The sequence below is a fragment of the Oncorhynchus masou genome, chromosome 13 (assembly GCF_036934945.1).
Source record: "Oncorhynchus masou masou isolate Uvic2021 chromosome 13, UVic_Omas_1.1, whole genome shotgun sequence".
Taxonomy (NCBI): Eukaryota; Metazoa; Chordata; class Actinopteri; order Salmoniformes; family Salmonidae; genus Oncorhynchus; species Oncorhynchus masou.
The window spans coordinates 38,399,456-38,427,176 of record NC_088224.1 but is presented as its reverse complement, the minus strand read 5'-3'; the positions used below and the strand labels follow the sequence as shown (position 1 = coordinate 38,427,176).

Below are 27,721 nucleotides of genomic sequence, written 5' to 3'. Positions count from 1 at the left end.
AGATAGTGAGAGAGAGCGAGAGAGAGAGAGAGAGAGAGAGAGAGAGAGAGAGAGAGAGAGAGAGAGAGAGAGAGAGAGCGGGGGAGAGAGGAGACAGGGGGCGATACGGGGAAACACACGAGAGAGAGTCCGAGAGAGAGAGAGAGAGGGAGAGAGAGAGAGAGAGAGAGAGAGAGAGAGCGGGAGAGAGCGAGAGAGAGAGAGAGGGGGGGCAAAAGGAAAATTGCACAATCCGTCAAAGCTCCCTAGCGCGCGGATCTTTCGACGGCTGCACCAATAATTTGGACGGTCGGAAAGAGTGAGTAGTGCCTGTTGCTTATATGTCATAATTACGCTATACAAATGACCATTCGTTTCATAAACCGTCTTGAAAAATGTCTCATCATACATCATCATAGTTTTCATTTTGGGTTATAGCAGTTCACACGTTTCATGATGATGTCCGTCTGTCAGTGTGTTGTGGGCTACAGTCAGTCTGTCTGTAACATTTGCTGCATCTATTTAGTCTCGCTGAATACACACAAGAAATGCATGCGACTGACATTTGGTTTTGAAAAATCTGAAAAAGAAGTCAATCATTCTATAATATACTGCCTTTGGTCTCTCGCTCTCTCTCTCGCTCCCCGCAAGATGTGCGTGTGGCAGGCTCTGAGAATGTTACCTTCGTGAATATTTCCTTCCCATGACATTTCTTGATGATTAGAATCATTTTCGTGTCGCTTTTGCCACTGGTGAGCATTGTTCATTGCAGTGCAACAGCGCACTGTAATGTGTGGTGAAGCTCTGTGTGGAAGTGTGAAGGGAATGGGAATCACGACAATTTTGGTATGTAGTTGGTATGGGAGACTAAAAGTAATGCCTGTTACTTGGTAAAACCTGAGGGGAAGGTGATGGTATATGATGTGTGCTGCAGTAGCCTAGTTGTTCTGTATCTGGGTCCATGTGCATGTTTAAAATAGTGTGTGTGTCGAGTTTTTGATTGGGGGGGGGGGGGGGGCAGGAGGAAAAAGAGGGAGAGGAGGAGGAGAGCTCGAGAGAGGGGGGGGGGGGAGTGTGGCTCTGGGTGTCCAATTTAAATGCTCGGATGGGTTATCCCTGTCTCCATCAATCAGTTTTAATAGCTTTCAATGCCTCTGCATATAATGCTAAAGAAAACAGACATGGCTGTTTATAGATCCTGGATGTATTTGTGAATGGTGGTTGGTGCCCGTAACTGTAAGAATAGTTGGCTTTGTACAGGCATGTGTAGGTTCAGTCAGAGCTCTTGGATGCTCCTACATTTTTGGGGGGCCAAGGTCTTTCCCTAGACATGTCCCCCCCCCACATGTCTCCTCCCCGCCCCTCTCTCCATCACTCTCTCGCAACAGTTTATCTTCTTCCCTCATTGAGCACATTTGATGTTCGTTATCTCTATATCATTCATGGATTCCAATGTACTACACTCTGTACATTCATACAATGTACTGCACTCTGTACATTCATACAATGTACTGCACTCTGTACATTCATACAATGTACTACACTCTGTACATTCATACAATGTACTACACTCTGTACATTCATACAATGTACTGCACTCTGTACATGCATACAATGTACTACACTCTGTACATTCATACAATGTACTGCACTCTGTACATTCATACAATGTACTGCACTCTGTACATTCATACAATGTACTGCACTCTGTACATTCATACAATGTACTGCACTCTGTACATTCATACAATGTACTACACTCTGTACATTCATACAATGTACTACACTCTGTACATTCATACCATGTACTACACTCTGCACATTCATACCATGTACTGCACTCTGTACATTCATACAATGTACTACACTCTGTACATTCATACAATGTACTACACTCTGTACATTCATACAATGTACTGCACTCTGTACATTCATACAATGTACTACACTCTGTACATGCATACAATGTACTACACTCTGTACATTCATACAATGTACTGCACTCTGTACATTCATACCATGTACTACACTCTGTACATTCATACAATGTACTGCACTCTGTACATTCATACAATGTACTGCACTCTTTACATTCATACAATGTACTACACTCTGTACATTTATACAATGTACTACACTCTGTACATTACTGTGTTTTTCATGTGCTTTCTCCTGTGCATGGTTTTCCTCACTCAAGAAGCTGATGTCAGACCTACTTTCCTGTCCCTGCTTTAAATACTGCATTCTTCATGCCAGTTGGCCGAGCCTGCTGACAGTGGAACATATTGCCGCCTCAACAGAAAACGACACCCTTCCTGAGCCTTCATTGGCCGCTTAGCTGGGAATATCAACTGTGGGGCTGGTCAGAAAGAGTGAGTAGTGGGTGTTGGGAGTTGTAGTTTCTGTACCACTCAGCAGTTTGTCCACTTGACCCACGATCGCTCCAAATTGTCTTACCCATCCATCCCTTCTTCTTTCCATCATACTGTCCTACGACGTTTAATCCAATGTTGTTCTAAGGAGACAACGGCACAATGAAGCACTCTGACTCTCCGTAGTATTCCAAGTATTTCTCCCTATTGGATTCTATAAACTGCCGTGTGTCCTTGAAAGTCGCTGTATTGGCCACATTTCATTGAGAGAAGCCTAGTCCCATTGGACTGTACCTACACGCATGTCATCACACACTCAACAGAATTACGAGACCTGTCATAACACGCTATGACGGTTCATGTCAAGCTATATCATTTTGTCATGACACGTGGTGACGTTTTTTCAACACCAATGTTTTCATGCAGGCTGACATTGGATTCGCCACTAATGTCCCATCATGACATGTTAAGATAATGGATCATGCTATTCGTATGACAGCCCTATATGCTGCATGCTGCAGGGCACAATACCTCAAGTAAAGTGCCTATTCCCAGACTCCATTTCTCACTGGTGGAAGGTCTCAATTATTCAAAAATATTAATATTATTACATACTTATTAACACCTGTATGCTAATGACCCAACATTACTACCTTAATGAATAAACCTATCTAATTAATTAAGTGTGACGTTTGTTATTTAAGCTAAAACAAAAAGAAGGAGCTGACCCAGTACAGTAGTGTGCTTGGACCCATACATGAGACTATAGGCTAATAGTGTCCTTGGTTTTACGCTATCTAGTTTTCTGGTATTTCAGCACCTCACTCGTGGACAGCTCCACACTCTAACCATGACCTCAAACATATTCCCCCTTAGCCAGTCTCTCTCTCTCTCTCTCCCTCTCTCTTAGTTTTAAGCGTTCTATTATTCTGTTATTTCAGCACCATACTAGTGGACAGATCCACACTCTCACTGACCTCAAACATTTTTCCTTTGAAGCTTCTCTCTATTTCTCTCTCTCTCTCTCTCTCTCTCTCTCCAAACTCTCCCTCTACTGATCCCTCCTTTTATTTATCTCTTCATGGATTCCCTCCCCCATCCATGCTATAACATAAGCCACCATTCACTATTCACCCCCCACATTCAAGTGTCATTCCGTACATTTGCTCCCAGAGACCTAAGCTCTCCCAGTCCCAACACAAAGTGGTGGAGCCTAGAGCTGGGACGATAGACTAAAAACAATCGACACTGACAGTACCCATCACTTTACGCAGGCTTTTTGCTGATCAATACGATAAGTAGCCTATACTAGAGAAATGTGAAGTTTTAACAAGAAATACGTTTGCTAATATTGGTAATTTTTAATGGGACAATTGATTTGACCAACCATCAAACTAGTAGTAGTAGTTTAAATGATCATTAAAAAAAGCTGTGGTGCAAATTCATGTTATAAATGTATCATTCTATTTCTCATTATCACATCAATTCAGGCAATTCATTGCAATATAGGTGAATGTCCAAATTGCCTAGCTGTAATGGAGCCTAGCTGAGGGTGCAGCATGGGAATTGTGGTTTATTCTGTAGGCTTTAACTACAAAGGGAATCTCATTCACCCCAATGCCTTATCTTAGAGAAACATAGGTCTCTTCATGTTACTGAAGTCCAGAGTGTTTCAAGGGAATGAAGAATCAAGGGAATTGTTCTTTCTCGTCTCTTTCCTCGCTTCAAAATGTGAGAGCCCATAATGAATGATCCATGAGGGATTGACCCGGTCCACGATCCACGCCTCTTACTCTTACTTTTGTCCATCCGTAAGGCCAGATGGTATCTATTACCCTTTCCACACATCGTGCCGACCCCAACCAAACTGTGCAGTCTTGGATATTTTATTTTTTACGTTGCCCTTTTCAGAACGGTTCCAACAACTATGTATACTGTGCATTCCATAAGTATTCAGACCCCTTGTCTTTTTCCACATTTTGTGACGTTATAGCCATATGATAAAATATCTTAAATGACTGTTTTTCCTCATAAATCTACACATAATGACAAAGTGAAAACCAGTTCTTAGATTTTTTTGCAAATTTATTGAAAATAAAAAACCTTATTTACATAAGTATTCAGACCCTTTGCTATGAGACTCGAAATTGAGCTCCGGTGCATCCTGTTTTCAATGATCATCCTTGAGATGTTTCCACAACTTGATTGGAGTCCACCTGTGGTAAATTCAATTGATAGGACATGATTTTGAAGGGCACACACCTGTCTATATAAGTCCCACAGTTGACAATGTATGTCAGAGCAAAAATCAAGCCTTGATGTTGAAGGAATTGTCCGTAAAGCCCAGAGACAGGATTGTGTCGAGGCACTGATCTGGGAAAGGGTACCAAAACATTTCTTAAATGGAAGAAGTTTGGAATCCCCAAGACTCTTCCTAGAGCTGGCCGCCCGGCCAAAGAGCTGGCCGCCCGTCTGGAGGAAACCTGGCACCATCCCTAAGATGAAGCATGCTGGTAGCAGCATCATGCTGTGGGGATTGTTTTCAGCGGCAGGGACTGGGGAGACTTGTCAGGATCAAGGGAAAGATGAACAGAGCAAAGTACAGAGAGATCCTTGATGAAAACCTGCTCCAGAGCACTCAGGACCTTAGATTGGGGTGAAGGTTCACCTTCCAACAGTAACAATGACCCTAAGCACACAGCCAAGACAACGTAGGAGTGGCTTTGGAAAACAAATCTCTGAATGTCCTTGAGTGGCCCAGCTAGAGCACAGACTTGAACCTGATCGAACATCTCCGGAGAGACCTGAAAATAGCTGTGCAGCGACGCTCCCCATCCAACCTGACAGAGCTTGAGAGGATCTGCAAAGTAGAATGGAAGAAACTCCCCAAATACAGGTGTGCCAAGCTTGTAGCGTCATACCCAGGAAGACTTGAGGCTGTATTCGCTGCCAAAGGTACTTCAACAAAGTACTGGGTAAAAGGTCTGAATACTTATGTAAATGTGATATTTCAGTTTTGAATTTGTCATTAATGTCCTTAAAATGTATAAAAACCTGTTTTTGTTCTGTCATTATGGGGTATTTGTTTATCCATTAGAATAAGGCTGTAATATAGCAACAATTGGAATCAAGGGGTCTGACTACTTTCTGAATGCACTGTAGGTTGGTTTGGCTTGGTTCGGTTGCCCAGTAGTGTGACGGACATTTTACTGCAAATTGTCATAGTATCTGTTTGAGAATGGTGTTTTCCCTCTCTCTGGCTGCCGTGTCTAGCACTCACATTCAACACTGTTTATAAAGAAGCCTCTTCTCAGCTCCCATCCAAATTCGATGGCGTGCCTCATCTTCACATTCTGTTTGACCTTGCAGACACAAGTACACAACTCCCGAGCACAACAGATGCTAACGGTTTCACCTCCTTACCACCATCATCGGTCGCCTTGAGGGAATCTTGTGAGGGAATCTTGACACGTACACAGTCCTCCTTTTACCCTTGGTCACTGTCCTCTTGAGTTGACAATGTTTATTCAACGGATTTCTGAAGGTCTGGGTAGACTCTATTCACACGAGGGAGACAGGATGGGGGGGGGCTGCTTCTTACCATATCAAATATTTGTAACTGGTGAGTCATCATGAGTGAGAAAAATACATTGTGACACTCGTGAATGTGCAGTGCATCTCAAATCGGTGATGAGGTCATTGGTTTTCGGGCACCACAGTTGCTCTCCTCCTCTCCTCTTTTCCTCGTGCAGGTTTTCTCTTTTTCTTTCTTCTCACCAGTGAAACGGTTTGAGTGGGTAAAGCCACACTGTCATCAGTGGAGGAGCCTCACCTGTAATTTGCAGCACGCTGCTCTGTGGCGGTGAGGTCGTTCCCATTCACTGGCATAGCGGGCTGTGCGGTCATGTGTTGCATTTTTACCACTGCTTATGCTACCTATAGCCTACCCGCTGCACACAGACGTCAATTTGACGTCTATTCCGTGTTGGTTCAACGTAATTTCGTCAGAATGATGTGGAAACAACGTCGATTCAACCAGTGTGTGCCCAGGGGGGTAGTTAAACCAGACTGACTGCAACATTCAGCTTGGTTTAATCAGGTTAGTATGTACAGGATATGTACCAGTTGTCACCGCTATGTATCCAAAGACACTGGCAGATAATCCTCCACTTTCCTCTGTCTGTTTCTCTTTTAAGATGAGTTGAAGACAGAAAACTGTCCTTTGGTTAATTATCTTCAATGAAACGTGAAGCAATGTCATAAAAGGGATCATTCAGTCACGTGGAGAAGCTTTCTCTTCCTCTAAAACTAACCAAGTGATAAAACTAACCAAGTGGTTCCTCTACTGTAAATTGGTCTCTGTTCAGTTATTCTGATGAGAAAACCCACCAGGGGAGAGGCCAACTCCATTTCAACCAGGCTTTCCCATTCATCTGCCGAATTAGCTGCACTGAAATCGACTCGACCCCAAACCTCACCTGTCCTCTCACCTCCCTCTCTCTTCTTTCTTATCCTCTCTCCTCTCTCCCTCAGACGAGCATGTTCAGCACACGGGCACTCACGCTCCTGTCCTCTGTGTTTGGGGCTTGCGGCCTGCTCCTGGTGGGCGTGGCTGTGTCCACAGACTATTGGCTGCTGATGGAGGAGGGCGTGGTTCTACAGCAGAACCAGAGCATGGAGGTCAGGATGGCCCTGCACTCCGGCATGTGGAGGGTCTGCTTCGTGGCAGGTATGCTGGAATAGACACATTTCGTTTAGAATGTACAGAAGCACGCATGAACGTATTGTACACATAATGCTTTGTGGCAGGTTTCACGTGAGGAAAGCGCTACGTATAAACAGTAGTTCATATGTACAGAGGCACACAGTACCTTACTGTAATGCTTTGTGGCAGGTACTGGAATCAACATAGGCTACATTTCACATTTTGTTCTGTCACACACACACACACACACACACACACACACACACACACACACACACACACACACACACACACACACACACACACACACGTGTTTTATTGTTACCCTATTGTCTTGCGTCAGATCACATTACTCATACACGGAGCTCATCCCTCAATGGTTGTCACTAGTTACCAAAGCCACAAAGTCAGAATTGGCTATATTGTAAAAATTCTTAAAAAACAAAAAAGTGTTTTCTTAATTTAGGGTTAGGGTTAAGCATACTGTTAGCAGTGGGGTTAATATACACTGCTAAACCTTTATACCACACCATGTTTTTGCTTTGTCATTATGCGGTATTGTGTGTAGATTGATGAGGAAAAACATTTATTTAAATCCATTTTAGAATAAGACTGCAACGTAACATAATGTGGAAACATTCAAGGGGTCTGAATAGTTTCCGAATGCACTGTATACTTATATTGTGTATTTAAAGAGTAATACACTGAGTATACAAATCATTAAGAAACCTGCTCTTTGGAACGTTTTCAACACATTGAGTCAATGTCCCAACCAGTTGAGACTGTTCTGAGGGCAAAAGGGTGTGTAAACTCAATATTAGGAAGGCATTCCTAATGTTTTCTACACTCAGTGTATAATTCAGTGATAAGGCCTGAGAAGACAGTGTTTTGGAGGATATATTGGCACGGGTGCCGTTACACCCGAGACGAAGAATAGTAACTTAGAGCATCCAAACAAAACTCAAATTAAAAACTCTTAAATCAATTGCTATAGTATTATAATTAGGTTTTCTCTAAAGCAGCTCATGGTCACACAGGGATTAAAAAACGTTGTAAAAAGTGGGCAAAATTAGTAAGAATGAGGCAGGTGTATTTGAGTGTGCATTATCACCTGAGCATTATCACGGGCTTCAGTGAGCATGGAAGTGAACTGGATAAGTGAAAGAGCTACTGTACCTCTATGCTACCATTATCTAGCTATAGAGCTACCGCATTTAGCTCGCGACTTCCACCTAAATAACACTGATAAAACAAACCAAATGTTAACATGTCTGCCAGCTGTTGGTAGCTAACTGCTGGTGCTATCATACTATACATAAACTCAGCAAAAAAATAAATGTCCCTTTTTCAGGACCCTGTCTGTCAAAGATAATTAGTAAAAATCCAAATAACTTCACAGATCTTCATTGTAAAGGGTTTAAACACTGTTTCCCATGCTTGTTCAATGAACCATAAACAATTAATTAACATGCACCTGTGGAACGGTCATTAAGACACTAACAGGAGGGGGACCGATTTGGAGGTGGTGGGTCCGTCATGGTCTGGGGCGGTGTGTCACAGCATCATCAGACAGAGCTTGTTGTCATTGCAGGCAATCTCCACGCTATGCGTTACAGGGAAGACATCCTCCTCCCTCTTGTGGTACCCTTCCTGCAGGCTCATCCTGACATGACCTTCCAGCATGACAATGCCACCAGCCATACTGCTCGTTCTGTGCATGATTTCCTGCAAGACAGGAATGTCAGTGTTCTGCCATGGCCAGCGAAGAGCCCGGATCTCAATCCCATTGAGCACGTCTGGGATCTGTTGGATCAGAGGGTGAGGGCTAGGGCCATTCCCCCCAGAAATGTCTGGGAACTTGCAGTTGCCTTGGTAGAAGAGTAGGGTAACATCTCACAGCAAGAACTGGCAAATCTGGTGCAGTCCTTGAGGAGGAGATGCACTGCAGTACTTAATGCAGCTGGTGGCCACACCATATTCTAACTGTTACTTTTGATTTTGATCCCCCCCCTTTGTTCAGGGACACATTCTTCCATTTCTGTTAGTCACATGTCTGTGGAACGTGTTCAGTTTATGTCTCAGTTGATCTTGTTATGTTCATACAAATATTTACACATTAAGTTTAAGTTTGCTGAAAATAAACACAGTTGACAGTGAGAAGCCGTTTCTTTTTTTGCCGAGTTCAGTACGAGTATGGGAAAGAGTAGTTTTGGCTACGCCAGAGGTCACTGTTACGGTAGAGAGCCCTATGGCTGGGGCCAAAACGATGTGCGTGGATGACTTGTCGGATTGATCCGCGCGGGTTGATGCAACACCTCCAGTAGAATTTTATTCTGACATCTACATGGACTTGGGCAGTGGTCTCCAAGGCCTTCCTAGTCAATCGTCAAATACTTCAGTAAAAAGCCCAACGATGGCCTTGCTTTCCTGTTTTTTATTCGTTTTGCGCTGCTTGCGGTAGCGGCACATGTTTCGGGTTGCCATGGATTTTTAACCATTTTGTTGCGTCTGACGGTACAAACTGCACCTACCCGGCAGGCACTGAGACCAAATGAAGTGCACAGATTGACCTACCGCTGGCCAATCAGATAGCTCCGATCCCAGTGTCTGCAGAAAATATGGTATGTCATTGGTCTGAAGCTTTCACGAGCCCACGGCAAAGTCGATAGTCAACTCTACTGTGTGAGATTTCAAATCTCTAAAAAACATCGCTAAAGACTGACAAATACAGCAAAGAACTGCTGTTTTTATGAGTGAGTTCATGTTTAAGATTTTATTCAGCACTGTAAACACTTTATTCAACACATTGCTTACTTATTATGTATATATATATATACTGTATATATATATTTTTTTGGGGGGGGGGTAGATCAGCTTTAATATTGCAGATGGATTGTGTCATGTCAGGACCCGGTTTCGAACCTGGGTCTCCGGAGTGAGAAACAGTCACTTAACCAACTGAGCCACGAATAGTCAGCAGAACCCAGAAGATGAGGCAGATACAGCAGTACTTAAGACGGTGTATTTAATAAAGAAAAAATCCTAAAATACAAAAAATGGCAAATCCAAAAGGTGGTAGGAAAAACACAAAAAGACCTCAAAAGAAACTCACCAAAAATAAACAAAAACAAAAAACAGAATACCACAAGAACTTCACCCGGAATCGACAAGAGCACACAGAACACTAGGGCAGGGTGCTAACATACAAACACAGAGCACAGAACTGAGGGAAACAAAGGGTTTAAATACAATCAGGGGAAACGAGACACAGGTGCAAATAATAATGGGGATCAAGGGAAAAACATAGGGAGAAAAAGCACAATGGGGACATCTACTGACCAAAACCCGGAACAACCCTGGCCAAATCCTGACAGAATCCCCCTAGGAACGGCTCCTGACGTTCCTACCAGCTCTCTCAGGGTGGAGGACCCTGAACTGACGAATGAGGTCAGGGTCCAGGATGTCTTTGGCAGGAACCCAGGAGCGCTCCTCAGGACCGTAGCCTTTCCAGTCCACCAGATACTGCCAGGACCGCTGCACCCGGCGGGAATCCAGTATCCGGTGGACGGTATAAGCCGGCTGGCCTCCAATGACACGAGGCGGAGGGGGAGGTCTGTCTGCCGGGACAAGGGGAGAAAAAACAACAGGTTTTAACAATGACACATGAAATGTGGGATTAATCTTAAGGGATCTGGGTAAGTGTAGGCGATAAGAAACTGGGTTAACTCTCCTGGCAACCTTGAAGGGACCGATGTATTTTTGGGACAGCTTGCGAGACTCCACCCGTAGAGGTAAGTCTCTTGTGGAAAGCCAGACTCTCTGGCCGGGGCGCAGGGTAGGCCCGGGACGGCGACGTCTGTTGGCTTGTTGTTGATACCTCTGTGAGGAACGCATCAGATTAAGACAGGTCTTCCTCCACATAAGCCGACAGCGTCTGACGAACCTCAAGGCTGAAGGCACTCTGACTTCTGCCTCCTGGTCCGGGAACAATGGAGGAGCATAGCCAAACTGACACTCGTGCGGGGACATACCAGTGGAGGAGGAGCGCAAGGTGTTGTGCGCGTATTCGGCCCAAACAATAAAGGATGACCATGTGGACGGGTTGTCACGAGTCATACATCGGAGGGTGGTTTCCAGCTCTTGATTCATCCTCTCTGTTTGGCCGTTGGACTCCGGATGGTACCCTGAAGATAGACTGGCAGAAGCCCCCATGAGTTGGCAGAAGGCCTTCCAAAACCTTGAGGCGAACTGGGGACCTCTGTCAGAAACCACATCTTGAGGAATGCCGAAGACTCGGAACACATGATTAATTACCAACTCAGCCGTTTCCTTGGCAGAAGGTAACTTAGTCAGAGGGACGAACCTGGCCGCCTTTGAAAACCTGTCGATTATGACTAGGATAGTAGTATTGCCATGGGATGGAGGAAGTCCAGTAATAAAGTCCAATGAGATATGGGACCAGGGTCTGTGGGGAACAGGTAAAGGGTGAAGGAGTCCTTGAGGGCGGAGGTGAGAAGATTTGCCCTGGCAGCACACGGGGCAGGCATTGACGAAAGTGGCAACGTCTTCTCTTATGGTAGGCCACCAGAACTTACGCTGGATGAACTCCAAGGTGCGACCTACGCCCGGATGACAGGTGAGGCGAGAGGAGTGCCCCCACAAAAGGACCTGAGTCCTCACTGCCTTGGGGACAAACAACCGATTGGCAGGGCCTCCTTTAGGGTCCGGTTCGCTAGCTTGAGCACGTCTCACGGTATCCTCAACTTGCCACGAGATCGGAGCCACAATCTTAGCAGCAGGAAGGACAGGCATGTCCGTGTCATCTCGAATGGCAGGAGCGTAGACTCGGGACAGGGCATCCGGTTTGAGATTCTTCGACCCGGGCCGATAGGTGAGGATAAACTGGAATCGATTGAAGAAAAGAGACCATCTAGCTTGTCTAGAGTTCAATCGCTTCGCCTGCTGGATATACTCCAGATTTTTGTGGTCCGTAAGCACTTGAAACGGGTGAGAAGCCCCCTCGAGCCAGTGTCTCCATTCCTTCAATGCCATCTTAACCGCTAGGAGTTCACGATCCCCCACATCGTAGTTCCTCTCAGTCGGGGTAAGCCGGTGTGAGAAGAAAGCGCACGGATGAAGCTTCTTGTCTTCACCCTCTGAGACAGAACAGCTCCAACACCAACCTCTGATGCGTCTACCTCCACCACAAATGGTTCATCCGTAGTCGGTAGTATCAGGATGGGAGCAGAGAGGACGCGCTGCTTGAGTCCTTGGAAGGCCGTCTCAGCTTCTCTTCCCCACACAAACCTTGCATTGCCACCTTTGGTTAAAGCTGAGAGAGGAGCTGCCACCAAACTGAAGTTCTTGATGAACTTGCGGTAAAAGTTTGTGAAGCCCAGGAAACGCTGAACATCCTTAACGGATTTGGGGGTGGGCCAATCCGCTACCGCCCCTACCTTCCTAGGGTCCATTTGGACTCGACCGGGTTCCACTACAAATCCCAGGAATTGTACTCGGGATGAATGGAATTCACATTTTTCCGGCTTAACGTACAGATGGCTGTCCAGGAGGCGTTTGAGTACTTGTCTGACATGCTTAGTGTGTTCTTGAAGGGAGCTCGAAAAGATGAGGATGTCATCCAAGTAAACGAACACAAATATGTTAAGCATATCCCTAAGCACATCGTTTATGAGCGCTTGGAACACCGCTGGGGCGTTGGTCAGGCCGAAGGGCATCACCAAGTATTCATAGTGACCAGTAGGCGTGTTGAAAGCGGTCTTCCACTCGTCACCAGGTCTGATCCGCACAAGATGGTATGCGTTCCGCAGGTCAAGCTTAGTGAAAACAACTGCTTCCTGGAGCAGCTCGAAGGCTGTGGCCATAAGGGGTAGCGGGTAACGGTTACGGACGGTTATGTCATTGAGTCCCCGGTAGTCGATGCAAGGACGTAATCCACCGTCTTTCTTGGCCACAAAGAAAAACCCTGCTCCCGCCGGAGAGGTTGATGGACGCATGAGGCCTGCTTCCAGAGAGTCCTTGATGTAGGTATCCATAGCAGCTCGTTCGGGTGGAGATAGGGAAAAGATCCGACCCCTGGGGGCAAGTGCCCGGAAACAGGTCGATGGGGCAATCGTAAGATCTATGGGGTGGTAGCATGGTGGCCCTCTGTTTGCTAAACACCAGTTTGAGGTCATGGTAACACTCGGGAACTCGGGTCAGGTCGATGGATTCTAAAGACTCGGGAGTAGAACTCGGGAATTCTGGAAAATACAAGTAGCTTGGCACGTAGGACCCCACTGCTTGATAGTGCCCACAGACCAGTCGATGTGAGGGTTATGGCTGTGAAGCCAGGGGTATCCAAGGACGAGAGGGAACTCGGAACAGGAGATCAAATGAAAGTTCATCAATTCCTGGTGTTGTGAAACTGAAAGTCTCAAGGAGGTAGTGACATGAGTGACAAGTCCAGATCCCAAAGGGCTTCCATCCAATGTAGTAACCCTCATGGGGTCACTTAGAGGTTCAGAGGGAACGCCATTCTCCTTCGCCCAGACACCATCCATGAAGTTACCTGCGGCTCCAGAGTCTACCAAGGCTTGAAGGTGAAGCTTGTGGTTGTCCCAGGAGAGGGTGACTGGAATGAGCAGACGGGAGTTGGACGGATGGGAGGAGGTTATGTTTCCCGTTACAGTTCCCCCGGTCTGTACAGGACAGAGCGTTTCCCTGGAGCCCGGGACACGTGGAACGGAAATGGCCCGGTTTGCCGCAATATAGACAGCGTCGCTCCTCATCCGGCGGTCTCTCTCAGCCTGGGAGATGCGTCCAATCTGCATGGGTTCCGGTGGAGCCAGCGATGATAAAGGTGGGGACTCGGAGCTGGGACTGATAGGGGCTAGAGGTCTACGGTTGAGTTCTCTCTCTCAGACGCTGGTCAATGCGTGAGGCCAACTTGATCAGGGACTCGAGATTGTCCGGTGGTTCCCGAGTGGCCAGTTCATCTTGGATAGTGTCGGAAAGGCCTTTCAGAAAGCACACCGTGAGCGCCTCGTTGTTCCAGCCACTCGCTGCTGCCACCGTGCGGAACTGGATGGCATAGTCCGTCACGCTGCGCCAACCTTGATGGAGAGTCAGGAGCTGTTTGACTGAGTCAGAACCACTGCTTGGGCCTTGAAACACTCGTTTGAATTCCTCAGCAAAGGCAGAGTAGCTGGCACAGCAGGAACTATGGGCATCCCACACAGCAGTAGCCCAGGCCAGGGCTTTTTCCGACAGCAGGGTAATGATATATGCGATCTTAGACCGGTCGGTGGGAAACGACGAAGGTTGCAGCTCAAAGGAGAGAGAACATTGAGTGAGAAAGCCTTTACAAGCACTTGGATCACCTGAGAACCGTTGGGGAGGTGGAAGACAAGGTTCAGCCAGGGGGTTAACTGCCATGGGTACGTGAACCTGAGGTACTGGGACGGGAACCGTTGCCGGGGTAAGTCGATCAGATATCTGCTTTATGGAAGTCAGCATCTCCGACAGAAGATGAGAATGTCTAGCCATTAAGGCCTCTTGCTGAACCAGGACGGCTTCGTGGCGTTGGACAGTCTCCTGGTGGTGGGACAGCGTGGCAAAAAGTTCCTGGGAACTGGCTGCCTCTGGGTTCATTTTTGGCTCTGTGTTTCTGTCAGGACCCGGTTTCGAACCTGGGTCTCCGGAGTGAGAAACAGTCACTTAACCAACTGAGCCACGAATAGTCAGCAGAACCCAGAAGATGAGGCAGACACAGCAGTACTTAAGACGGTGTATTTAATAAAGAAAAATCCTAAAATACAAAAAATGGCAAATCCAAAAGGTGGTAGGAAAAACACAAAAAGACCTCAAAAGAAACTCACCAAAAATAAACAAAAACAAAAAACAGAATACCACAAGAACTTCACCCGGAATCGACAAGAGCACACAGAACACTAGGGCAGGGTGCTAACATACAAACACAGAGCACAGAACTGAGGGAAACAAAGGGTTTAAATACAATCAGGGGAAAACGAGACACAGGTGCAAATAATAATGGGGATCAAGGGAAAAACATAGGGACAAAAAGCACAATGGGGACATCTACTGACCAAAACCCGGAACAACCCTGGCCAAATCCTGACACATCAGCTTAATTGTCTGCATAATTTCCAATCCCCAATATCATTGTTTATAAATATATATATACCTTTTTCGTAATATATTTCCCTTTATTATTTTCCCCTAACCCTAGTGTCAAAAAACTAATAATAATAATAAAAAGGTCACATACACATGGTTAGCAGATGTTAATTAATGCGAATGTAGGGAAATGCTTCTAGTGCCGACCGTGCAGTAATATCTACCAAGTAATCTACCAATTTCACAACAACTACCTTATACACACAATATAAGGGGGTGAATAAGAATATGTACATATAAATATATGGATGAGCGATGGCCATGCGGCATAGGGAAGATGCAGTAGATGGTATAGAGTACAGTATATACATATGAGATGAGTAATGTAGGGTATGTAAACATTATATAAAGTGGAATTGTTTAAAGTGACTAGTGATACATTTATTACATCCAATTTTTAATTAGAAAAGTGTATAGAGATTTTAGTCAGTATGTTGGCAGCAGCCACTCAATGTTGGTGAGGGCTGTTTAACAGTCTGATGGCCTTGAGATAGAAGCTGTTTTTTAGTCTCTCAGTCCCAGCTTTGATCCACCTGTACTGGCCTCGCCTTCTGGATGATAGCTGTCACGACCATCTGAAGAAGTAGACCAAGGTGCAGCGTGGTGAGCGTACGTTACTTTTATTTTGTAAATGTCGCCAACAAAACAAGAACAAAGAAACGACCGTGACGCTTACAAGGGCTATAGTGCCACTAACAAAGATAACTTCCCACAAATACAAAAGGGAAAAAGGCTGCTTAAGTATGATACCCAATCAGAGACAACGATAGACAGCTGTCCCTGATTGAGAACCATACCCGGCCAAAACATAGAAATACAAAAACATAGAAAACAGAACATAGAATGCCCACCCAAATCACACCCTGGCCAAACCAAATAGAGACATAAAAAGGCTCTCTAAGGTCAGGGAGTGACATTAGCGGGTTGAACAGGCAGTGGCTCGGGTGGTTGTTGTCCTTGATGAACTTTTTGGCCTTCTAGTGACATCAGGTGGTGTAGGTGTCCTGGAGGATAGGTAGTTTACACCCGGTGATGCGTTGTGCAGACCTCACTACCCTCTGGAGCGCCTTACAGTTGTGGGCGGAGCAGTTGCCGTGCCAGGTGGTGATACAGGTCGACAGGATGCTCTCGATTGTGCATCTGTAAATGTTTGTCAGGGTTTTTGGTGACAAGCCAAATTTCTTCAGCCTCCTGACACCACACTCCGAGGGCCCTCACCTCCTCCCTGTTGGCCGTCTCGTCGTTGTTAGTAATCAAGCCTACCACTGTAGTGTCGTCTGAAAACTTGATGATTGAGTTGGAGGCGTGCTTGGCCATGCAGTCCTGGGTGAACAGGGAGTACAGGAGAGGGCTGAGAACGCACCATTGTGGGGCTCCAGTGTTGAGGATCAGCAGGGTGGAGATGTTGTTTCCTACCCTCACCACATCGGGGCGGCCCGTCAGAAAGTCCAGGACCCAGTTGCACAGGGCAGGGTCGAGACACAGGGTCTCGAGCTTAATGACGAGTTTGGAGGGTACTATGGTTTTAAATGCTGAGCTGTAATCAATGAACAGCATTCTTACATTGGTATTCCTCTTTTCCAGATGGGTTAGGGCAGTGTGCAGTGTGATTGCGATTGCGTCGTCTGTGGACATATTGGGGCGGTAAGCAAATTGGAGTAGGTCTAGGGTGTCAGGTAGGATGGAGGTGATATGATCCTTGACGAGTCTCTCATAGCACTTCATGATGACGTAAGTGAGTGCTACGGCGCGATAGTCGTTTAGCTCAGTTACCTTAGCTTTCTTGGGAAGAGGAACAATGGTGGCCCTCTTGAAGCATGTGGGAACAGCAGACTGGGATAGGAATTGATTGAATATGTCCGTAAACACACCAGCCAGCCGTCTGGGCCGGCAGCCTTGCGAGTATTAACAAGTTTAAATGTTTTACTCACGTTGGCTGCGGTGAAGGAGAGCCCACAGGTTTAGGTAGCGGGCTGTGTCAGTGGCACTGTATTGTCCTCAAAGTGAGCAAAGAAGTTGTTTAGTTTGTCAGGGAGCAATATGTCGGTGTCCGCGACGGGGCTGGTTTTATTTTTGTAATCCATGATTGACTGTAGACCCTGCCACATATGTCTCGTGTCTGAGCCATTGAAATGCGACTCTACTTTGTCTCTATACTGACGCTTAGCTTGTTTGATTGCCTTGCGGAGGGAATAGCTACACTGTTTGTATTCGGTCATGTTTCCTGTTGCCTTACCATGATTAAAACAGTGGTTTTAATAATTTCCCCAACTATTTAGCAATCTATATGGCACAGCTGTCAATTTTTTGGGTCCTTAAATGAAACTAGAATACTTTTTTATTTATCAAAAATGTCTTTAGACAATTTTGGTCTTTAATGCATGGCCGACAGACAAGTTCCTTACTTTCTCCCCCTTCCTCTTGCCTCTTCAATTTTTTCGGTAATGCTGCAATTGGTTGTAATTTTGAGAAAAGCAGACATTTCCATATATTTTTGTTAGATGTGTGTGTGACATAACTCCACCAGTCCTATTTATGATAAAATTTACAAAGATTAGACCAATTTTTATTTTTATATTTTTTAATCAATTAGTATATTTGAGTTTAACCATAACATTTGTTGGAATATTTGTTCTGACGTTTCTGGTGGATTAAATTGAAATTGCAACCAACTTTCTATGGTTTGTTTAAAAAATAGCGATACTTTTGCTATTTTTTTTCAAATACCCAAAGTGAATAAAGGGGAAAAGGATATTCTTGAACATGGGGTGAGACATTCTTACTAATCTGCTAATGTAAGTATACATTTTGAATGATGGAAGCCTTCAGTGAGAGGTCCAATGCTTCAATATTTAATCTATGTTTGTTAACTTTCTATTAAAACATATTGTAATGAGATCACTTCTTTCTTTCGGGATATGAAAACCGAGTAAGTCTGCTTTACCGTCAGACCGTTGTGTTGGTAAAGTACACGGTAATGTAAAAGGTGTATTTTTTTTGTGATCCAGAGAGGTTAGAAAAAGTATCTAGATCATCTATGAGGATGTGGAAGGGTGCAAATTGTGGATTTAAAAGAAAACATGAATCATCAGCTTACAATGGCGCCTTTGTTTATAATCCCTGGGTTTCTAGGCCCATGATATTATTGTTGGATCTGATTGTAATAGGTAACACTTCGATGGCCCTAATAGGTAGATATGCGATAGTGGACAACATTGTTTTACTCCTCTTGACAGTTTAAAAATTACTGAGAAGTAGCCATTTTTTAAAACTATTTTACACCTAAGGTTTCTATATATAATGGTAACCCATTGTATAAGAGATTCTCCAATATGGAAATATTCCAGGCATTTAATATACATTCCAGTCATACTTTAGCAAAAGCCTTTTCAAAGTCAGCTACGAATACCATAACTGGTTTGACGGATTTGTCATACTGTTCTATTGTTTCCAGTTATCTCTATTATCTCCAATGTATCATCCATGGAGAAAACCTGACTGATTAGGATGAATAATATCCTACAAATCCTTTTTAATTCTAAGCGCTATGAACTTTGTTAGAACTTTTGCATCACAACACTGAAGTGTAAGGGTCCTCCATTTTTTTAGATGGACTGGATCTTTAAACAGTATTTACCACTTGGGTCCTGTTTCCGTAATAATGAAATCAGACCTTGTTGAGTATCTGATAATCTAACATTTTTATCCGTACAACAGAGCATAATTTGCTAATTGAGAGGTGCCGGATCCAAAATAGAGCTCGACAGGGGGAGTTCTGAGGTACCATCAGCATTGCATGCATATGGTCGCATTTGCGTAGTGCCAGTGTAACAGTATAATTTTAAACCGTCCCCTCGCCCATACCCGGGCACGAACCAGGGACCCTCTGCACACATCAACAACAGTCACCCTCGAAGCGTCGTTACCCATCGCTCCACAAAAAAGCCGGGGCCCTTGCAGAGCAAGGGGAACTACTACGTCAAGGTCTCAGAGCAAGTGACGTCACCGATTGAAACGCTATTTAGCGCGCACCGCTAACTAAGCTAGCCGTTTCACATCCGTTACACTAGTAGAGTAGAGGCACTTACAGAAGTTGCACACATGGGGTCTGGGAAAAATGTGGCATTTTAGAAATGTATTTCATGCAATTCTACATCATTTAGCAGAATCTTTGGCGGAATCTTTTTTAATACCGCACAAATGATCGAGATGGCAGGCCTCTTTGACACTGAAAAACTGGCATCAATAAAAACGACCTTGTCTTGAATCTATCAAAAGCCTAGGCCTAGGTGTGTGGAGACATATTGTAGGCTACAATACGAGGAGGACATTTTAGTCCTAAAAATGCCAGTTTCACTGATTTACCCAATGATGCGCAGCTCACTCGCGGTTGATGGCCGATGCGCGCATGCCAAAAGCCTCGCTTCTTGTTTTACTTTGTATAATAATATCTGGAAGTTGATCAAATCTTTTGGTAGCCTACAGCATAGTCTTCTCTTTTCAGCAGTAGCCTTTTTGCTTTCCAACCTGTGTTTTCCCTTGATTGTATTTGAAATGGTTTTGTCTGCATGCTGTTTGTGTCACTGACAGATATGCCGCACGTTCCCGACTGTATGCTATTCCTTGTTATTGGACTACAATCCACAGCTAGGCTATTTTTAAAGGACGCTATTTATCCTCTGTGGCTAAATTATAGTCCTTCTCGTGGTGTAGTAGGCTATTCTGGATGATTCCATTACTTTCTGAACAGACAGAAGTTATTCTATAACTTTGGCAAATGTATTTCAATTTATTAGGGGTGCTGCAGGTCCTTGATTCTATGATTTCTTACGTCACTCACTTACGTCATCATGAAGCGCTTTGAGAGGAAATACATGGTGATGTCAACGCTGGAGGATGAGAGATACAGGCTCATGTCTATCAGGGCAGAGAAGTTGAGATCATAGAAAGTGAATCTCATTTTAGTTATGTAAGAGATACAGGCACGCTTCTATAACACAATCACAGCCACGCGCTGGTCTCACACATAGGCCTACAGTAGGTTACAATGCCTGTGCAGAAATCTACTTTTTAACATTACGTTTTTTTTTGTGTGGGGGCAGGAGAATTAATGAAGAGGCAACTTGAAAGAACTTTGATTTTTACATGACAAAAAGTGACAATTATTTTTCATGCCACGGATCGGAACAAATAGCTTCTGGACAAAACAGTCCAAAACGGAGAAGTGCCAGGATCCGGCTCAAATTAAGCACTAATTGAATACTTTTATAAGCCATAAAACACCCTCTCCCTATCCACTCGCGATACAACGTATATTGATTGACTTGCGTTTTTATTGTTAGCGTCTTGTGTCTATTTAATATCGAGGAGTATTTCACGTTCTCCGGTCAGACGAGTAACACCATGAATTGGTGCATGTGTCAGAAATAATGAAGTGCGACTCGAGTTTTGCCATCAGCTCGAAGACGGTGTCCCATTTTTAGTCAATCAGCAGCACTCAGTGGAGTTCTCTGCCTCTCTCTCGCTCTCTCTCGCTCTCTCTCTCTCTCTCTCTGTACTGAGACTAACCAACAGATGTAGGCACCATCAGTCCAGTAAAGAAACAATTGATATTTTACAAGTGTGATCATATATATATATAAATGGTCTGAGAAGAACATTGGCGGGGCAATTCAAGAATAGACCATATGAAGTGATAATGCACTAAACTTATAGCCTACTGCACAAACCTCATTGTTACACAACTGTCTTTAATAGGTTAATGTTGCATATGCTTACGTCAGAAAAGGTTGGTGACTACAGGGCTAAGGGCATCATGAAGATATTCCCTACACTGGATTGACTGCAGATTTTAGGAACGGAAAATTGAATATGTTGGGGCTGGCTGCCCGTTGTGGGGGCTGCACGCTGCGGTAATTCGGCCATTCTGTGGCTCTGGGGGGGGGGGGATTTGCCGAGTGCGGGCTGAACTGAAATGTGACGCTTCGCATTGGATCCGATCGTGGATTTCTTTGGAGGGGTGGATTGTGGATTTTGCTTATTTCCTGATCTTAGAATCAATGTTGTCATTGTTTTCCATTAAAAAAAGTGCACACCAGTTTAAAATGTACAGGGCGGCAGTGGTTAGAGTGTTGGACTAGTAACCGAAAGGTTGCAAGTTCAAATCCCCGAGCTGACAAGGTACAAATCTGTCGTTCTGCCCCTGAACAGGCAGTTAACCCACTTTTCCTAGGCCGTCATTGAAAACAAGAGTTTGTTCTTAACTGACTTGCCTGGTTAAATAAAGGTAAAATAAAACAAATACAGTAGGCTACAAGTAATATGTTCCGCCTGAGTCATAGAAATTATGATTTTGCAGTCGGAGGTTCCATCGGTCTTCGTGGTTTTTATATGCAGGGAGCATAAATTGTACAATTCTATACTAACAAATACTTTTTCAAGTTTTCATGTATATTAGTTAATATACAGCACCAACTAAATACGTAGAGTTGAAGTCGGAAGTTTACATACACCTTAGCCAAAAACATTTAATAAACTTAGTTTTTAACAATTCCTGACATTTAATCATTGAAGAAATATTCCCTGTCTCAGGTCAGTTACGATCACCACTTGATTTTAAGAATGTGAAATGTCAGAATAAAAGTATTTCAGCCTTTATTTTCTTCATCACATTCCCAGTGGGTCAGAGGTTAACATACACATTGCCTTTAAATTGTTAAACTTGGGTCAAACATTTTGGTTATCCTTCCACAAGCTTCCCACAATAAATTGGGTGAATTTTGGCCCATTCCTCCTGACAGAGCTGGTGTAACTGAGTCAGGTTTGTAGACCTCCTTGCTCACACAAGCTTTTTCAGTTCTGCCCACACATTTTCTATAGGATTGAGGTCATGGCTTTGTGAAGGCTACTCCAATACCTTGACTTTGTGGTCCTTAAGCCATTTTGCCACAACTTTGGAAGTATGCTTTGGGTCATTGTCATTACAACTTTGGGTCATTGTCCATTTGGAAGACCCATTTGCGACCAAGCTTTAACTTCCTGACTGATGTCTTGAGATGTTGCTTCAATATATCCACATAATTTTCCTACCTCATGATGCCATATATTTTGTTAAGTGCACCAGTCGCTCTTGCAGCAAAGCACCCACACAACATGATGCTGCCACCCCGTGCTTCACGATTGGGATGGTGTTCTTCGGCTTGAAAGCCTCCCCCTTTTTCTTCCAAACATAACAATGGTCATTATGGTCAAACAGTTCTATTTTTGTTTCATCAGACCAGAGGACATTTCTCCAAAAAGTACGATCTTTGTCCCCATGTGCAGTTGCAAACCGTAGTCTGGCTTTTTTTTATGGCAGTTTTGGAGCAGTGGCTTCTTCCTGGCTGAGCAGCCTTTCAGGTTATGTCGATATAGGACTTGTTTAACTGTGGATATAGATACTTTTGTACCTGTTTCCTCCGTTCATCTCTAGGAGACAGAATGCGTCTCCTTCCTGAGCAATATGACGGATCCCATGGTGTTTATACTTATGTTCTATTGTTTGTACAGATGAACGTGGTACCTTTAGGCGTTTGTTCAGCATTGAATGTGTGGACTAGGTTAGCTTCCTATTATTTTCATACGAAGTGACTGGCTTCGAACAACGTTAGCAAGCTAATGCCATGGACAAATGTACAGTGCCTTGCGAAAGTATTCGTCCCCCTTGAACTTTGCGACCTTTTGCCACATTTCAGGCTTCAAACATAAAGTTATAAAACTGTATTTTTTTGTGAAGAATCAACAACAAGTGGGACACAATCATGAAGTGGAACGACATTTATTGGATATTTCTAACTTTTTTAACAAATCAAAAACTGAAAAATTATGCGTGCAAAATTATTCAGCCCCTTTACTTTCAGTGCAGCAAACTCTCTCCAGAAGTTCAGTGAGGATCTCTGAATGATCCAATGTTGACCTAAATGACTAATGATGATAAATACAATCCACCTGTGTGTAATCAAGTCTCCATATAAATGCACCTGCACTGTGATAGTCTCAGAGGTCCGTTAAAAGCGCAGAGAGCACCATGAAGAACAAGGAACACACCAGGCAGGTCCGAGATACTGTTGTGAAAAAGTTTAAAGCCGGATTTGGATACAAAAAGATTTCCCAAGCTTTAAACATCCCAAGGAGCACTGTGCAAGCGATAATATTGAAATGGAAGGAGTATCAGACCACTGCAAAGCTACCAAGACCTGGCCGTCCCTCTAAACTTTCAGCTCATACAAGGAGAAGACTGATCAGAGATGCAGCCAAGAGGCCCATGATCACTCTGGATGAACTGCAGAGATCTACAGCTGAGGTGGGAGACTCTGTCCATAGGACAACAATCAGTCGTATATTGCACAAATCTGGCCTTTATGGAAGAGTGGCAAGAAGAAAGCCATTTCTTAAAGATATCCATAAAAAGTGTTGTTTAAAGTTTGCCACAAGCCACCTGGGAGACACACCAAACATGTGGAAGAAGGTGCTCTGGTCCAATGAAACCAAAATTGATTTTTTTGGCAACAATGCAAAACGTTATGTTTGGCGTAAAAGCAACACAGCTCATCACCCTGAACACACCATCTCCACTGTCAAACATGGTGGTGGCAGCATCATGGTTTGGGCTTGCTTTTCTTCCGCATGGACAGGGAAGATGGTTAAAATTGATGGGAAGATGGATGGAGCCAAATACAGGACCATTCTGGAAGAAAACCTGATGGAGTCTGCAAAAGACCTGAGACTGGGACGGAGATTTGTCTTCCAACAAGACAATGATCCAAAACATAAAGCAAAATCTACAATGGAATGGTTCAAAAATAAACATATCCAGGTGTTAGAATGGCCAAGTCAAAGTCCAGACCTGAATCCAATCGAGAATCTGTGGAAAGAACTGAAAACTGCTGTTCACAAATGCTCTCCATCCAACCTCACTGAGCTCGAGCTGTTTTGCAAGGAGGAATGGGAAAAAATGTCAGTCTCTCGATGTGCAAAACTGATAGAGACATACCCCAAGCGACTTACAGCTGTAATCGCAGCAAAAGGTGGCGCTACAAAGTATTAACTTAAGGGGGCTGAATAATTTTGCACGCCCAATTTTTCAGTTTTTGATTTGTTAAAAAAGTTTGAAATATCCAATAAATGTCGTTCCACTTCATGATTGTGTCCCACTTGTTGTTGATTCTTCACAAAAAAATACAGTTTTATATCTTTATGTTTGAAGCTTGAAATGTGGCAAAAGGTCGCAAAGTTCAAGGGGTCCGAATACTTTCGCAAGGCACTGTAAGTTAGTTGTTGTGCACACATTGTCCAACTCCAGAAATAATGTCAAGTCAAGCACCAAACATCTTAGCAAGATGTACAAATGATCTATTAAGACTTCCTCTGAAAAAAAAAACATATTACGGACCAATTTTAGGGTGAAATAGGATTCATTAGGCAATGTTACCTAGGTCATATCAGAGAGGGAGGTGGGGCATGGCGTGTAGTGACAAATGATTACACACCACACCTACCAAGTAGTGCCATGCGAGAGTTTGGTTCAATAGGGTCTGGTTCTGACAGATATGTGTACAAGCTAGCTAGTGTGTACTAGCTAGTGTGCATGTAGTGACGTAATCAGTGGAGGATCCTCAGAGGAGGAAGGGGAGGACCATCTTCCAAAATGAAGAAGAAGCAAGAGAGGAGAGAGAGAGATAAAACAAAAATTTTAAATCGGTATCAGTTTCACTTACTTAGTTAGCAAATACAGCTAGCTAGTTTAGCCTACTCAAACACCCTGCTCAAACCAAGGGATGCTATGTTAGCTAGCTGGCTATGATTATCCAACACAACACTGGAACTTTTCCAAATCAAGCTAAGCTTTTGGTTTTACTAATTTAATGCCACCTTGGCCTGCCGGTGTAAGTGCTAAACTGCTTACTGACTGTACACTGTAACTGTAACGTTAGTGCATGATTGTAACGTGTCAGTTCTATTAGCTATGTTGACAATGATGTTACTTTAGCTAATATGGTAAAAATGATGTAGGCTGTGAGTAGGGGTTATGATATGGTTTGGCTTGGAAATGTTTTTTTGCCTGGTCACATACAGCTGATGTGTTGTGTGTTGAATCCCACAAGCGAAGAGAGAAGGTGAGAGGAGTAGAGCGCCTAAATGCGAGAAGTAATACAACGTGGCTGCTATGAAAGTGAACTGTGTTACGTGTGATCATAGGCAATTACACCCAAAATCAGCAAGATGCAGGCTAGAGTAGCGGTATTGAATGTGTCAACAAAGCATCCTTCACACATACTGCCAAACATACCCTCGTAAAACTGACCATCCTACCGATCCTCGACTTTGGTGATGTCATCTATAAAATAGCCTCCAACACTCTACTCAACAAACTGTATGCAGTCTATCACAGTGCCATCCGTTTTGTCACCAAAGCCCCATACACTACCCACCATTGCGACCTGTACGCTCTCGTTGGTTGGCCCTCGCTTCATACTCGTCGCCAAACCCACTGGCTACAGGTTATCTACAAGTCTCTGCTAGGTAAAGCCCCGCCTTATCTCAGCTCACTGGTCACCATAGCAGCACCCACACGTAGCATGCGCTCCAGCAGGTATATCTCACTGGTCAGCCCCAAAGCCAATTCCTTCTTTGGTCGTCTTTCCTTCCAGTTCTTTGCTGCCCATGACTGGAACGAATTGCAAAAATCTCTGAAGCTGGAGACTCACATCTCCCTCACTAGCTTTAAGCACCAGCTGTCAGAGCATTTTACAGATCACTGCACCTGTACTTAGCCTATCTGTAAATAGCCCATCTATCTACCTATCTCATCCCCATACTGGTATTTATTTATTTTGCTCCTTTGCACCCCAGTATCTCTACCTGCACATTCATCTTCTGCCGATCTACCATTCCAGTGTTTAATTGCTATATTGTAATTACTTCGCCACCATGGCCTATTTATTTCCTTAACTTACCTCATTTGCACTCACTATGTAGACTTTTTGTTTTCTTTTGTTCTAGTGTATTATTGACTGTATGTTTTGTTTATTCCATGTGTAACTCTGTTGTTGTATGTGTCGAATTGCTACGCTTTATCTTGGCCAGGTCACAGTTGCAAACGAGAACTTTTTCTCAACTAGCCTACCTGGTTAAATAAAGGTGAAATAAAAATTTTAAAATTAAACTGTAGACCTGTCCATTTATCAATGCCTGTTGCCTCAAATTTATCTCTCGACTTGTGTGCACCTACATTGTAAACTTTCATTCATAGGCTAGATTGTAGAAACCTCATGATAGGCAGAGGGAAAATCTATCATGTAGTAGCCTAAACCTATCACTGTTACACTGAACTGGGTGAGTGGAATATGAATGACAGTCATCCAATATGCTGTAATATAAATAAGGCCATGCTCATGAAAAACAAAAATTGTCCTCCCGCATCTTAAACGGCACCGGCCGCCACTGGACATAATGCATGTAGTGGCATAATGCTAATGGCGGTTGTACTGTTACAAGTACGCTCAATGGCAATGGTCGCGGTGTGTATTGGGGGCAGCGTGTAGTGGTCCCAGCGTGTAGTTACTGCAGTCCGATGATACATTTTATTGGACAGATCAGTGCAGGCGGAATCGACGCGCTATCTAACGTAAGACGATGATTGTTACCCGTGACTCAGAGGCATCAGTAGGCTAAAGTTGAAAGGAACGCTTAAGGAAGAATGTACACACACACACACACACACACACACACACACACACACACACACACACACACACACACACACACACACACACACACACACACACACACGCTCCTTTAGCCAGAGTTATACTGGTGGCCTTCCAGCAGAATGGCGTTGTTTGCTTTGGTGCCTGGTACACAAGGTGGAATGTGGCTTTCCTCACCGACTGTTCACCTCTGTGCCACTCTGATTAGGTGTCCCGCTCCCTGTCCAAATTCCAGGTTAACGACTTACTCCCTATTCCACCCCAAGTGTCTCTTTTGCTCATCTGTCTCTGTCTCTCTCAGGACCTGAAAAGGGGAGATGTGTAGCATCGGAATACTTCACCACTGAAGCTGAGATAGACATCGTGACCGAAAACACTGCAAATATACTAAGTAAGTGACAACAGCGAGAAACGTGCAGGAAAATAACCCCTGCATGTCATTGTGTCATTGCTTTTATGCACCTTATGGCTCTATCCAGGAAACATGGTGAGGCAAAATGGTTCCCAACCTCATTCGTTTAAAACCTGTGTTGAACACTGCTGAAGTTGCCTTTTCTTTATTTATCAACTATTTAAATGATTCAAGATATGGAAACTTGGGAAAACCTTGTAAGGCGTAGAACATTGTGGGCCAAAAGTGGACTATATAGACCACAATGGGACCTGACACGTTACGACAAAGGACATTATCATTACTACAGAGTATTGTTTTGTACAGCTGG

General features: G+C 44.1%; 1 protein-coding gene across 2 annotated transcripts in view; it reads left to right on the top strand.

Annotated features, from left to right (window-relative positions):
* The first annotated feature begins 211 nt into the window (after positions 1 to 211).
* The window catches only part of LOC135552270 (voltage-dependent calcium channel gamma-7 subunit-like), a 39,233-nt gene continuing 11,723 nt past the window's right edge, over positions 212 to 27,721 (top strand). The window contains exons 1-4 of one of the 2 annotated variants that reach the window (XM_064983791.1): positions 212 to 298; positions 2,177 to 2,351; positions 6,885 to 7,080; positions 27,301 to 27,390. In XM_064983791.1, the coding sequence (XP_064839863.1) occupies positions 6,891 to 7,080; positions 27,301 to 27,390 (280 nt within the window). In that variant the 5' untranslated portion in view covers positions 212 to 298; positions 2,177 to 2,351; positions 6,885 to 6,890. The remainder of the gene's footprint in view (positions 299 to 2,176; positions 2,352 to 6,884; positions 7,081 to 27,300; positions 27,391 to 27,721) is intronic. The other variant, XM_064983792.1, reaches the window with a different exon arrangement.